The sequence below is a fragment of the Galeopterus variegatus genome, unplaced genomic scaffold, assembly GCF_000696425.1.
Source record: "Galeopterus variegatus unplaced genomic scaffold, G_variegatus-3.0.2 Scaffold465, whole genome shotgun sequence".
Taxonomy (NCBI): domain Eukaryota; kingdom Metazoa; phylum Chordata; class Mammalia; order Dermoptera; family Cynocephalidae; genus Galeopterus; species Galeopterus variegatus.
In genome coordinates, this window is record NW_007726576.1 from 401,259 (window position 1) to 415,516 (window position 14,258).

The window sequence follows — 14,258 nt, forward strand, 5'->3', positions numbered from 1 at the left end:
AGTGCTGATAACACTAAGGTTACTGTTCAGATCCCCATATACCAGCCAGCTGCCACACACACAAAAAAATTATAAAAAGACATGTACTGGGCCAGCCCGGTGGCGCACTGCTACAGTGCGCCACTTGGGAGCGGGGTGGCGCTCCCGCCGAGGGTTTGGATCCCACATACAGACCGGTTCCCGCTCACTGGCTGAGCGAGGTGCGGGTGCGACACTGAGGGTTGCAATCCCGTTGCCGGTCCCGGTCCGGTACGGGCGCGACACTGAGGGTTGCGATCTGTTGCCGGACACGAAAAAAAGACAAAAAAAAAGAGTTCTTTAACTTTAACCCTGAGACACTTAATACCAAAACAATTTTTTTTGACAAAATAAAATATAGGCTAGCCAGATAACTCACTTGGTTAGAGTGTAGTGCTGATAACACTAAGGTTACTGTTCAGATCCCCATATACCAGCCAGCTGCCACACACACAAAAAAATTATAAAAAGACATGTACTGGGCCAGCCCGGTGGCGCACTGCTACAGCGCGCCGCTTGGCAGCGTGGCGGCGCTCCCACCGAGGGTTCGGATCCCACATACAGACCGGTTCCCGCTCACTGGCTGAGCGAGGTGTGGGTGCAACACCGAGGGTTGCGATCCTGATGCCGGTCCCGGTCCGGTACGGGCATGACACTGAGGGTTGCGATCCATTGCCAGACACGAAAAAAGACAAAAAAAAGGGGGAAGAAAAAAAAAGATGGATCAATTGTTTAGAGAAATGAATAGATGGAAAGATGTGTTAGAACAAAAACAGCAAAAGTAGTGTGGAATCTACTTGGTAAGTATAAGAGTGTTAAGTGAGCATTTACAGGGACCAAGTACTCTTGCAGGAATATAACAGCAACAAAACACACCAAAAAAAAAATTGTTGCCACATGATGCTTATGTGGAGCACACATTAGTCTGTGTGTGTGTAGACAGACTGTAAGCATAATAAAGCATAATATAGAATGTTAAAAGGGGATAAGTTCTTTCAACTTCTCTGTATACTCAAAATTTTTCATAATGCCAGGGTGGAGGAAGTTGTTAATGAAAATGGATATCATATAAACTACCAGACTATCACATTCCTCAGGGGTTCTGAATAGCCGAGCTTCTACTATACTTATCTTTGTATTTGCATATCCTTTGCTTTATTCTATAAATGTTTTAATACTTTCCTTTTAGGGAAGAAAAAGTAGCTCCTATTTTTTGAGTGTGCCCTGTGCGCCAGGTAGTGCTTCACTGTACATTATCTCATTTATTCCTCCTAACACTCTGATAAGTTAGGTATCATTGCCCAGTTTATAGCTGAGAAAACAAAGGCACAGAGCTTAATATACTTGCACAATCTAGTAAGTTAAGGAGATACATTTTGAACCTGGGGATACATTTTGAACTTGGGGAATCTGACCTAAGAGCTGATGGCTACCACATTGCACAATTCCAGGGGCCACCGTGTATTTTATTGTTGTTGGCACAATGGAGTATCATTCACTTGGAATATAAAGTGGATAGTTCCCCTGGCCAGTTCTCTCTGGCCTTAACTGCATGCTTATACAGCTGCCTCACTAGTCTCATAAACTCTTAAAATTTAAAATATTTTTCTGCTGCACATTTTGATTTATTCCATGACTTTTTCTTGTGTGTTTCATTTTTAAGATTCTTGGATTTCCCAGTCAGCATCATTTCCCCGTAATCAGAAACAACCCGGGGTTGTTTCTTTATCACCAGTCGCCTTACTTCCTAAACAGAATTTCCAGCCTTCAACACAACAGCAACTTAGTAAACCAGCCAAAATCACTTGTGCAAACTGCAAAAAGCCTTTACAGAAGGGACAGACAGCTTATCAACGGAAAGGATCAGCTCACCTCTTTTGTTCTACCACCTGCCTTTCTTCCTTCTCTCATAAACATACTCCAAAGACACCAAGGGTAATGTGTAAAAAGTAAGCAGTATTTTCTTTTCAACATTTCTCTTTATGGTCAAATACTAGGAGTATAAATAAATGTCGTGAATGTAATTGCAGAGCTGGATAGATTCATGGATAGTATTGTTGCAGGGGTGTCTTCAAGTTTACTGAGCTTGCATTCTCCTAGAGTATGTCAGAGCTGGTAGGAAAATGGGGGATAGGTGTGGATGTAAACTGCCACCCTCCTTGCCACTGCCTTTGCCTCCCTTGTCTCCTCATCTTACACCTTAGTTCTACAAGTTACTACCAGCATTTTTGAGTGCTTCTAGAAAATCTGAAAGAACTTATGGCAAGATTCTTATGCTACAAAAGATTTTTACTTCTGAATCTTCTCTTTTTATGGTATTTATGAACTCTTGGCAATGAAGCCAAAAGCGGATTTTGCTACATCCAAAAATTATGCTTGATTCCTAGGATTAAATCATAAGAAAGTGAAAAATGTCAATTATTGTTCATATATTTGACTTTTATTAAAGTGCAGTGTTCTTGTGTGTCTGTCCCTTGTGTTTCAGAGATGCACCTACAAAGAAGGCTACTGTTGTTCCTCCAGTGGAGTCAAGCAAATCTTTCCAAGAATTTTGTAATACATCTTGTTTGTCTCCCTGTGAAGACAACCAGAATCTTAGAAAAGAACTTTTTAATAAGTCAAGATGTACAATTTGTAGTAAATTAACAGAGGTCTGGATTTTTATACCTAAGTTATTATTTAGGCCATCAGAGATAATTTTAACTTTTAAGTGCTGTTATATGTTCTATCGTCTATGTAATGCACATGTCCTGGATCCATAATGCATGTGAAGTTAAAAGAAAAAATGATATGTTAGAACTGTCTTATAAACAAATCCCATTTGTGTAGTATGGAAGGTACACATCTATTTCTATGAAATTGGTTGTACTCATAAAACAAGGCAATAGTTTTAGGGTGGATTTTGCTGTTATTAACAATGCTAAATAAAAATGTAGTTTGGGGGCTGGCCCGGTGGCGCACTGGAGAGTGCGCCGCTTGGGAGTGCGGCGGTGCTCCCGCCGAGGGTTCAGATCCCATGTGGAGACTGGTTCCCGCTCACTGGCTGAGCGCGGTGCGGGCGCAACACCGAGGGTTGCGATCCCGTTGCTGGTCCCCGGTACGGGTGCGACACTGAGGGTTGTGATCCCGTTACCGGTCAGTAAAAAAGACAAAAAGGAAAAAAAAATGTACTTTTGGGGCATGAAGGAAGGAGCGGATCCTGGTATGAGAATATGCGGAACAAGTGGGGTGAATGTCCACACTAATTAAGACATTGCAGTCTTTCCAGTTGCTGGAAGAGAAAAAAACATACTTACAGGCTGTCCTCACTTTACACAGTACTTGATAACTACATTTGGTGTTGGTTACCCCAGAGCTACGCACATCAAGGACATGATTTTATGTCAGTTACCACAGGAGGAACCACCTTGCTTGTGAATACACAGACAGCATCCTTAATATGGATAATAATAATTCCCTTAGTCCCTCCCACAAATGTTCTAGGCCTATGAACTTTGTAATACTGTCTAAAGTCTATTTTTTTAAAGCAGGTCATATCAAAATCTTCTACCAATTCGTTTTCTATCGTTCTTTAATGTTTTTAAGGAAGTTATTACTGATTCTATTGCTTTTTGTTCTGTGATTCTTTTCTCTTTTATAAAATCAAAGAATTATCTTACAAAGAAGCCATAAAAAAAATGAAAGAATAACAAAATATGCTTTTAAGTCTTCTTTTCCCTGAATATTTCTTTCACTGAGATTTTATTAGCGGTTGCAGAAACTAGTTATCTCATTGCTTACTGCACTAACCCAGTTGATTTCTTTTAGTTAATAAATTCTGGTTTTTCTTTCAGATTCGCCATGAAGTCAGCGTTAATAATGTAACACATAAACTATGCAGTAACCATTGCTTTAATAAGTACAGATTGGCCAATGGTTTAATAATGAACTGCTGTGAACAGTGTGGAGAGTACATGCCTAGTAAAAGTACTGGAAACATCCTGATGATTGGAAGTCAGCAAAAGAGATTTTGCTGCCAAAGCTGCATTAATGAATATAAACAGGTAATTCTCTCTAATGAGCTTTAAATGGTCAAGTATACAACAGCTCTATCCTGTTAGCTTACATTAACCAGAGTTATCACAGAATGTCATTTAGTTCTATTTTGTCATTCTGTCATTGAGCCGTTCCATCTCTAATATTGAAATCTATTGACTGCTTGTAAGTTTGTCTTAAATGTTTACTCTTTGAAGAAATTACAGGAGTGCTTTTTTTCTGTACCATTTTGCACTCCCACTAACAACCTGACAGTTTCAGTTACTTCACATTATGACCAAAATTTGGTGTTTGTTTTGATTTAAGCCATCCTAGTGATGAATTGATGATCCCATTAAGGTTTTAATTTGCATTTCCCTGATAACTAATACTCTCTTTTCATCACATATATCTTTTGTCTGTTCAAGCCTTCAGCCCATTTTTTTTTATTGGGTTGCCTTTTTATTATTGAGTTATAGGAATTCTTTATATATTCAGCATATGTGTCTTTTGTAAAATAAAGATATTCAGAAGATTTTCTCTCTGACTGATGTCTTTTCATTAATGTTTTTTTGAGAAGTGCAAAGGTTTTAATTTTTATAAAGTCCATTTTATTAATTGCTTTTTTTCTGATTAATACTTTTTTTTTTCCTTTTTGTCTTTTTTCGTGTCCGGCAACGGATCGCAACCCTCAGTGTCGCGCCCGTACCGGACCGGGACCGGCAACGGGATCGCAACCCTCGGTGTTGCTCCCACACCTCGCTTAGCCAGTGAGCGGGAACCGGTCTGTATGTGGGATCCGAACCCTCGGCGGGAGCGCCACCACACTCCCAAGCGGCGCACTGTAGCAGTGCGCCGCCGGGCCGGCCCTGATTAATACTTTTTTAATAAAGTCTTGTTTAAAGAATCTGCCTACCAAAGTTAGGAAGATAGTTTTCTAAATTTTTTTCTAGAAGCTTTTGGTTTTAGCTTGTATTTTTAGTTCTGTGATACATCTTGACTTAATTTTGTGTATGGTGTGAGGTATGGGTTAAGGAGTTATCAACTGACATTAAAAAGCTACAGTAATGGGCCGGCCCCGTGGCGCACTCGGGAGAGTGCAGCGCTGGGAGCGCAGCGTCGCTCCCGCAGCGGGTTTGGATCCTATATAGGGATGGCCGGTGCGCTCACTGGCTGAGCGCGGTGCGGGCGACACCACACCAAGGATTGCGATTCCCTTACCAGTCAGGAAAAAGACAAAAAAAAAAAAAAAAAAGCTACAGTAATTAAGGTAGTGTGATACTGGCATATAAACGAATAGATTTTTAAAAAAACAGTGGAATAGAAGACAGTCCAGAAATAGAACCACATATAGTCAGCAGATTGTAGAAGGTACCAGATCATTTTGATGGGAAAAGCAAGGTTGTTTTTTTTTTTAAAGATGACTGGTAAGGGGATTTTAACCCTTGACTTGGTCTTGTCAGCTCCACACTCTCCCGAGTGAGCCACAAGCCGGCCCAAAAGCAAGGTTTTTTTTTTTTGGTTTTTTTTTCCTTTTTGTCTTTTTTACTGACCGGTAACGGGATCGCAACCCTTGGTGTTGTGCTTGCACCACGCTCAGCCAGTGAGCGGGAACCGGTCTCCAGGATCCGAACCCTCAGCGGAAGTGCCACCGCACTCACAAGCGGCGCACTCTCCAGTGCGCCACCGGGCCGGCCCCAAAAGCAAGGTTTTTTAAACAAATGATGCTAAAGCAGTTTTTTTTTTGTTTGTATGGAAATAAGTAAGCTTTGACCCCATTTCATTCCATACACAAAAATTAATTCAAGATGGATCATAGATGTAAAACCAGGAACATTCTTAACCCCCATTTCACTGTATAAGGGTTTAAGTGATTGGCTTTAGGAAAGAGTAACCCTGAAGTGCTTGCTAGATTTATTGAACAAAAGAAAAGGTACATACCCATGGTTGGCTTTTAAGTTATTTTTGCCAGGCTTATTTATGTCAAATTTATTGTTTTCTTTATATGTACTGCACCTAATGTTTAACAAAGCTTTTGGAGGTGGCTTATAGAAGAGCACAATGAATGATTTAAAAATTGGCAAAGACTTAACATATTTTTTCAAAGAAAGTACATGACAGAAGTAACCTGGAACTTTTAATTTGGTAATAACACCATTGTTAAGTCTAAATATTTTCCAAGTCTTTTTTATTTTTTAAATAGATGACTTATTTGGGTCTGAATTTTTGCTAAGTTAAGCACAGTGAGCTCATAAACAAGACAGATACAATGCTTTTTTCTGAAAAGCATAAGGCTTACATATAGATTATAAATTTTTTACTTCTAAATGGGCACCCCAGAGGAAGTAAAAATAAGGAAATATGCATGGCCAAAATAGGCAGCAGCCGTATATCCAGACTTCCTTGAATAGCTATTGCCTGCCACTAATCCCCTAGAAGAAAGTTTGTTCATTCATGCATATTCCAGTAATGCAAAGCATCTAATAAACAGTTGGCAAATATAGGCACGATGTTTCTGTGTGATAGAGTTTTATAAATGTGCTTTCCCCCAGGACATGAGTATTTTGAAGTGATTAGTGGCAGGCCTTCTGAGAAGACTAACTAAAGCCTTAGTAGTATATGGAGATTGTAAGAGAAAACTGAAATCTTGCAGTTAGTGGCGTGTCTCTGAATAATATACACAGTCATAAAAAAATGTAACGACTGGATATTGATCTAAGCCAGTGGTTCTCAACCAGGGGTGATTTTGTCTTCCTGGGGACATTTGGCAATGTCTTGATACATTTTTGTCTGTCACATCTAGGGGGTAGGGGATGCTGCTGGAATGTAGTGGATAAAGGCAGGGGATGCTGCTAAACATCGTGCAGTGCATAAGACAATCCCTTGCAACAAACTATTATCCTGTCCAAGAAATCCTGTAACCAAAGAGTACATAGGTGGCTGGGTGGTGAGTGTGTACGTGGTAAGCATGGTGAGAGGAAGAAGAACTAAATTGCCATCTTGCTTATCAAGAAGTCACTTGGTACCTAGAGAGGAAGAATTAGTAAGTGACACAAACATGCTACTTTGAGATTTGGAAGTCAACACTAAAAGTATTTACTAAAAATGTTGTAAGTGGTTTCATACCAGACCGATGCTAAAAAAAAGAAAAAAAGGGGCCGGTCCGTGGCTCACTCGGGAGAGTGCGGTGCTGATAACACCAGGGCCTCGGGTTCAGATCCCATATAGGGATGGCCGGTTCGCTCACTGGCTGAGCGTGGTGCTGACAACACCAAGCCAAGGGTTAAGATCCCCTTACCGGTCATCTTTTTAAAAAAAAAAAGATAAAAGAAAAAAAGAAATTTTAAGTGTTTAACTTCTAGGAAAGGGGAAATGGGTGGACGCGATAGGGGACTATTTGTTTGCATTAACCTGATATAACTAGTTGATGCTTTATACTATATGTATATTTAATTTTTAAATGTTAAAGATACTGAAGTTCAGAGTGTGTCTAACCAAAAGTCACATAGCTGGATTTGACTCATATCTGAAACTTTCATTAGTGTGCTTCTGGTAGAAATATATATTTTTAAAATTAATTAATTAATTTTTTTTTTATTTAATCAAAATTGATTATACATATTTTGGGGGTTCAACATTGAGATATGTTGATCAAATCAATAGTACTAGCATATATATTGTTACAAATCATAATTATTATGCCCCTTGTCCAATCTCTCCCCATTCCCCTCTCCCTCCCCCCTCACCCCCTAGAAATATTTAATTATATGTGTACATCATCTCCCCCAGTAACCCATAGTTTCTCTGAGGCCAGTATCTATGTCTGCTTCAATTTAGTAATTTCTAACTGGCCTTTTACATGGAGTGGCTCAACCATCTACCCGGGATACTTCCGAGAGTGATATGACGTTCTGTTATTAAATATTGAGCTCTCCATCTTGTTACCTTTCTTTCTGGTGGCTTTTTGTCCTTTTTTTTAGGGGCTTTAGTTGATTGGTGCCTCCTTCACGTGCCTTTTTTTTTTTTATAAAAGATGACCGGTAAGGGGATCTTAACCCTTGACTTAGTGTTGTCAGCACCACGCTCAGCCAGTGAGCGAACCGGCCATCCCTATATGGGATCCGAACCCGGGGCCTTGGTGTTATCAGCACCGCACTCTCCCGAGTGAGCCACGGGCCGGCCCCTTCACGTGCCTTTTATTTGGCTCCAGTTTTTATCCAGGTCAACAGTAAAAGTGTTCCTTGTGACAGAATAATGTAATACCGCACGAAAGTACAGTATCATTGAATTTGTTTTTCAAAGAATCTCATATGGGTGCCCCAGAAGAGAGTTCCTTAGTGACACAGATGGGGAAGACAAGCAGTTTAACTTTGGAACCTAGAATGTAGGGCAGAAGTTCCGTGAACCTTTGCACCACGGGGTAGCTGGATCAACCAGCTTTGTCTTTTTTATCAATTCTTTGCTATTAGACCATGTTCAGTAGTTGTCATATAAGCATATCCATGTGTGAGTGTGTTCCAATAATAATAGCTAACGTGAGTTTACTATGGAACTAGATACCTACAGCTTTACATGCCTTTTCTCGTTTCTTATCTAACCAGTCTTGTAGTTAGATGCAATTAATATCCTGTTTTGTTGCTGAAGAAACTGAAGCTTAAGAAGTTAAATAACTTGCCAGATGTCATACAGTTGGGACATCGCCCATACATTGAAAATTGTAACTATAAAAACTAGTAAGACTGGAGCTTGGGCTTGGTTATATAAAAAATAACACTACAGGGCTGGCCTGGTGGCGCACTGCTACAGTGCGGCGGTGCTCCCGCCGAGGGTTCGGATCCCACATACAGACCGGCCGCTCACTAGCTGAGCGAGGTGCGGGCGCGACACCGAGGGTTGCGATCCCGTTGCCGGTCCCGGTCCGGTACGGGCGTGACACTGAGGGTTGCGATCCGTTGCCAGTCACGAAAAAAGACAAAAAGGGAAAAAAATAAAATAAAGTAACACTACAGCCCTGGGCTTTTTGTCTCTTAAATATGTTCATCCAGTCCTGTAGTTACAATGGTATGTGTTTTGATGACTTCCAAGTATATATCTCCAGCTCATATTTCTCTCATCAGCTTTAGACCAATATATCCATTTATAATCTTTGAGTGTTCCATATTTACTTCAAACTCAGTCTAAAATTGGCCCTCCAAACCTACTTTCTTTATTTGTTTCCAATATCAATAGATGACCCTCCCATCCAGTCAGGTGCCCATACAGAAACATAAGGTCATTATTGACTGTTCTCTCTTCCTTAGCCCCCAGAGCCCCTCAATTACCAACTACTTCCTAATCTCTCAGCTCTATCATATCTCTACTACTATAACCCTAAACAGCTATCATCATCTCTTGCCAGGATTGCTAACACAGCTTCCTGACTGATCTCTCTACCTATGGTCTTGCTTGCTTATAGTTAGAAAGATTATTCTGATTGTATTACTTATTTCTAAAGTACATATTTGATCATGTCTCTCTGCTTTTTTTACTTCAGTACGGTCCCACTGCTTTCAGAATTAGACAAGGCTCTTACTTTCTTAAACTCCATTGTATACAGTTCTGATTGTACTGTGTACAGCCAAGAGGATGCCATTTACATGTATGTTATACATCTTTGTTATGTTGAATCTTTTTTGCATTTTTATTATAATTTTGTTGACTACAAAATAATTTGTCTACTACAACACATTTCAGTAGATGGCAGTAAAATGTTCAGAAACAATCAGAATTAAATTTCTGACAGATATGGCACCTTGGTCTAACAATGTCAGTATATAACATTCTACTTTGAATTTACAGTGTTAATCTAACAACATCTAAAAATGACCTGTGTTTCCAAGCCAGGAGCTGATCGTTTAAGATCTTCAAATTAAAAAAAGTCCTCTTTGTATTAATATATAGTATAGTATAAATATATATATATATTTATGTGTATAGTACAAATATAGTATGCTCAGTTTTCACTTTAAATCTGTAGGTACTTTCATAATGACAAATTTACTTTTTTTTTTGGCAGCTGGCTGGTATAGGAATTCAAACCCTTGACTTGGTGTTAATAACCCCAAGCTCTAATCAACTGAGCTAACCAGCCAGTCCACATTATGACAAATTTAAAAAGTAGTAATCATTTGTCATTAATGATGAATGATAAACGAAGTACTAAGTATACCAGAATTAGAGCCCTCTCTCTGTATTTGTGTGTGTGTGTGCATGCTCATGTGTATTATAAGATTATTTATGGAAATTTCACCATTAAAACTAATTGCTGTTAAATTTTAGCAACTTTTACATTAATTTCTTATTAACAATTTTATTGAGATATAATTAACAATACCCTACAGTTCACCATAGTCGATTTTATTTTATTTATTTTATTTTTTAAAGATGACCTGTAAGGCGATCTTAACCCTTGACTTGGTGTTGTCAGCACCACACTGTCCGAAGTGAGCTAACCGGCCATCCCTATATAGGGATCCAGACCCATTGCCTTGGTGTTATCAGCACCACTCTCTCCCAAATGAGCCACGGGCCGACCCCTCACCATAGTCAATTTTAGAACATTTCTCTCACCCCAAAAAGAAACCTCATACCTATTAACAGTCAGTTCCCATTTCTCGCTACAACCCCCCAAAGTCCTAGGCAACTGTTAATCTACCTTCTGTCTCTATAGATTTGCCTGTTCCAGACAGTTCACACATATATAACCAAACTATATGTGGTATTTTTCCACTGGCTTCGTTCATGTATCATACTGTTTTCAAGGTTCATCTGTATTGTAGCATATATCAGTACTAAATTTGTTTTTATTTCCATAGTGTTTCATTGTATGGATAGTACTGCATTTTTATCTGTCCATTCATCTGTGGTGGACATTTGAGTTATATCTACTTTTTGGCTATTATGAATAATGTTGCTGTGAACATTTGTGTATTAAGTTCTTGTGTGAACACATACTTTAATTTCTCTTGGTATATTCCTTGGAGTGGAATTGCTGGGTAGTATGTTAACTCTGTTTAGAGGAATTGCCAGGTGTTTTCCAGAGTGGCTGCATCATTTTGCATTCTCACCAGCACCTTGGGAGAAGTTCCCTTTTCTTCACATCTTTGCCAAAACTTGTCATTATCAATTTATTACAGCCATACTAGTGGGTGTGAAGTAGTATATTATTGTCATTTTGATTTGCATTTCTTTGATGGCTAATGATGGGCATCTTTGTGTTTGCTTAATGATACATTTGTGTATCATTAATTTTTTAAATCTTAACGATCCTAAAATGAAATTATAATTTATTCTGTTTTCCCCAGATGATGGAAACAAAATCAAAAAAATTATCACCATCAGAAAACAGAAAAAGGAATGCTGTTAGAGAAGAAAATGAAAGAAAATTATATGGATCATTGAATACACTTTGGGGAAAAACAGAGAGAATACCAGAAAAAAAGGAAAAGACTTCAGAGCTACAAGTTTCAGCAGAATGTAGCACAGATACATTACTGGTCAAACAGGATGTGAATTTACCTTCTTCTTCCATGTCAGCCATAGCTGATATATTTCAAGAGCAACTGGAACAGAGAAAATTGGAAGACTCCGTTATTCCAGTTGTGCTTTCTCCAGATCCAGGTACATGGCCCCGAATTTTGAATATTAAACAGTGGTACACTCTTATTGAAAGTGATCCACCTCAAGTAAGAAATTTTAACTTTCCAAAAGACAATACAGGGAGGAAGTTTTCAGAAACATACTATACACGAATACTTCCAAATGGTGAAAAAACCACTAGATCCTGGTTACTTTATTCAACCTCAAAAGACTCTGTGTTTTGTCTATTTTGCAAACTTTTTGGGGAAGGAAAAAGCCAACTGAAAAATGAGAATGGGTGCAGAGATTGGCAGCATTTATCACATATTCTTAGTAAACATGAAGAAAGTGAAATGCACATCAACAATAGTGTTAAGTATTCAAAATTAAAATCTGATTTGGAAGAAAAAACTGTTGAAGCTGCAGAACACAAACCGTATGAAGATGAGAAAAATAATAGTGTGATATTGTTGTACACATAACATACCTGATTTGTTTTCTGAAATGACAGGGTCTTACATTACTCAGAAAAGATCTGTACCATAACAGTCAGTGCCCTTGTGTTGTGAGTCTCCCATGCAGAGTAACTTGCAACAGTTCATTAGCAATAAGTGTATTAGCAAATAAATAGTAAAGAATGTTTCTGTTCCAAATCTGAAACTAATTGGATTCAGTAGTAATTAATGCAAATTTTAGTAAAGGCAATTTTTAATTTTCTCAACCTATCAATTCACACATTTTTAAAATTGGCATTTGAGGACTGCCATTTGACAGGTTTGGTTAATACTCTATTCTGATTACCTTGAAAGGAGGAGGAAAGATTTGAATTTATGAATACTGTTTGAATGAGATATTTATGTAAACAAGCATTCTCAACATATTAAAGTAAAAACACTCAAACAGTTTACAGAATAGGATTTGAAACTGCAGCTTTTGCTATTAAACCAAATACTTGTGATTTATTTCTTTTGAGCAAAACAGTTTTATTTGAGCAAACAGTATCATTTGTTATATTAAATAAATAAGGTGGTTAATTTGCATTTTACTGGTTTTATATTTTTGTTTTAATTTAATTTGTAAATGTTTTAGCTTTTATCATTGCATGAGAACTTAAAACATAAAGAATATATGCCTATTTTTATGTTGATACAAATATAATAAATATTAAAATAAAAATGTTAACCTTCAGGTATTGTAGGTTTTTTTTTTTTTCCACTGTGGAAGGAGAGACAACATGCTTGAAATTTGAGAAACACTAATGAATATTAAGAATCTACAGTTCTTTCTTTATTTTTAATTTTTTTGGCAGCTGACTGGTAAGGGGATACAAACCTTTGACCTTGATGTTACAACACGGCGCTCTAACCAACTGAGCTAATTGGCCAGCCCTTGGATCTATGTTTTTTTTAGACAGCCAATCAGTATCACCATCGCTGTGTATTTAGTAATTCTCCCTTTTGTTCTGATTTCTGATGCCAATTTTATCATGTATTAAATTCTTATATATACTTGGGCTTGTTTCCTTTCAAGGCTTTTCCTATGAAACAAAACGGTATGTGAGCAATGAATAGAGTAGAAAATATGTTCTTTTTGGTGGGCTGACACTGGGAATACTTGCAAACTCTCAGTGATGCCAGTGCATAAAACTATTTTTGGAATATCCAGAAAAATCATTTAGTCTTTTAGACTTGGATCTGAATTGGCTTTGAATGTTTTCCAAAATCAAGTTTACTCTCGGAAGCCTGAGAGGATGCTCTAGAGAATGTAACAGGTTTTGAAGTTTCTTTGCAAATGATTAGTGTCTTCGTTATTTCATTAAAGCCTACCAGTCAGTTAAATGACAGATGTGTTGTGTAATTATATTAGACTCTTGGGTATCTGAGTAAACTAATGAAATCAACCAATAGCTGCTTAAGACAGTTTGCTAAAAACATCAAATGTATACATAGAGGAAAAAAAAATTAGATCCTCACCTTAAATTCATTTATACTACACACCTACATTAGACTCTTGGGTATCTGAGTAAACTAATGAAATCAACCAATAGCTGCTTAAGACAGTTTGGTAAAAACATCAAATGTATACATAGAGGAAAAAAAAATTAGATCCTCACCTTAAATTCATTTATACTACACACCTACATAAGGCACCATTATCTCTGCACATAATAATGAATTAAAAGTAAAAAACTAAAAAGATGAAGGTGCTGGGTTGATCTGCATTCACTATATGACTTTCAACTTTTCAGTATGTTTTACCTTTATAATAAAATGTTAGAGGAAAAATCAACTAAATTTAGAAGATAAAAATGTAAATATCTCTAGGCAGGGGGATAATTATTTTTCTAGTTCTTTTTTTTTTTTTTTTTTTTACTGGTAAGGGGATCGCTAACCCCGGCAGGGTGTGGACTGCACCACACTCAGCCAGTGAGCGCACCAGCCATCCCTATATAGGATCCGAACCCACGGCCTTGGTGCTACCAGCGCCACACTCTCCCGAGTAAGCCACGGGGTCAGCCCTCTAGTTCTTTTTTACATAGTAAAATTAATATGTGTTTACTGTAAGGAAAGAAGGGAGAAAACATAGAAGTAAATTTTCTGTTTACCATC

The 14,258-nt window shown here is 38.0% G+C and overlaps 1 protein-coding gene across 3 annotated transcripts in view; it reads left to right on the plus strand.

The window, feature by feature from the left end:
• The window catches only part of ZMYM5 (zinc finger, MYM-type 5), a 30,956-nt gene extending 18,119 nt beyond the window's left edge, over positions 1-12,837 (plus strand). Inside the window, exons 4-7 of one of the 3 annotated variants that reach the window (XM_008569089.1) lie at positions 1,682-1,967; positions 2,504-2,669; positions 3,852-4,061; positions 11,376-12,837. In XM_008569089.1, the coding sequence (XP_008567311.1) occupies positions 1,682-1,967; positions 2,504-2,669; positions 3,852-4,061; positions 11,376-12,131 (1,418 nt within the window). In that variant the 3' untranslated portion in view covers positions 12,132-12,837. Of the gene's footprint in view, positions 1-1,681; positions 1,968-2,503; positions 2,861-3,851; positions 4,062-11,375 lie in introns of those variants that run through there. The other 2 variants (XM_008569090.1, XM_008569091.1) reach the window with 2 other exon arrangements.
• Positions 12,838-14,258: the final 1,421 nt, after the last annotated feature.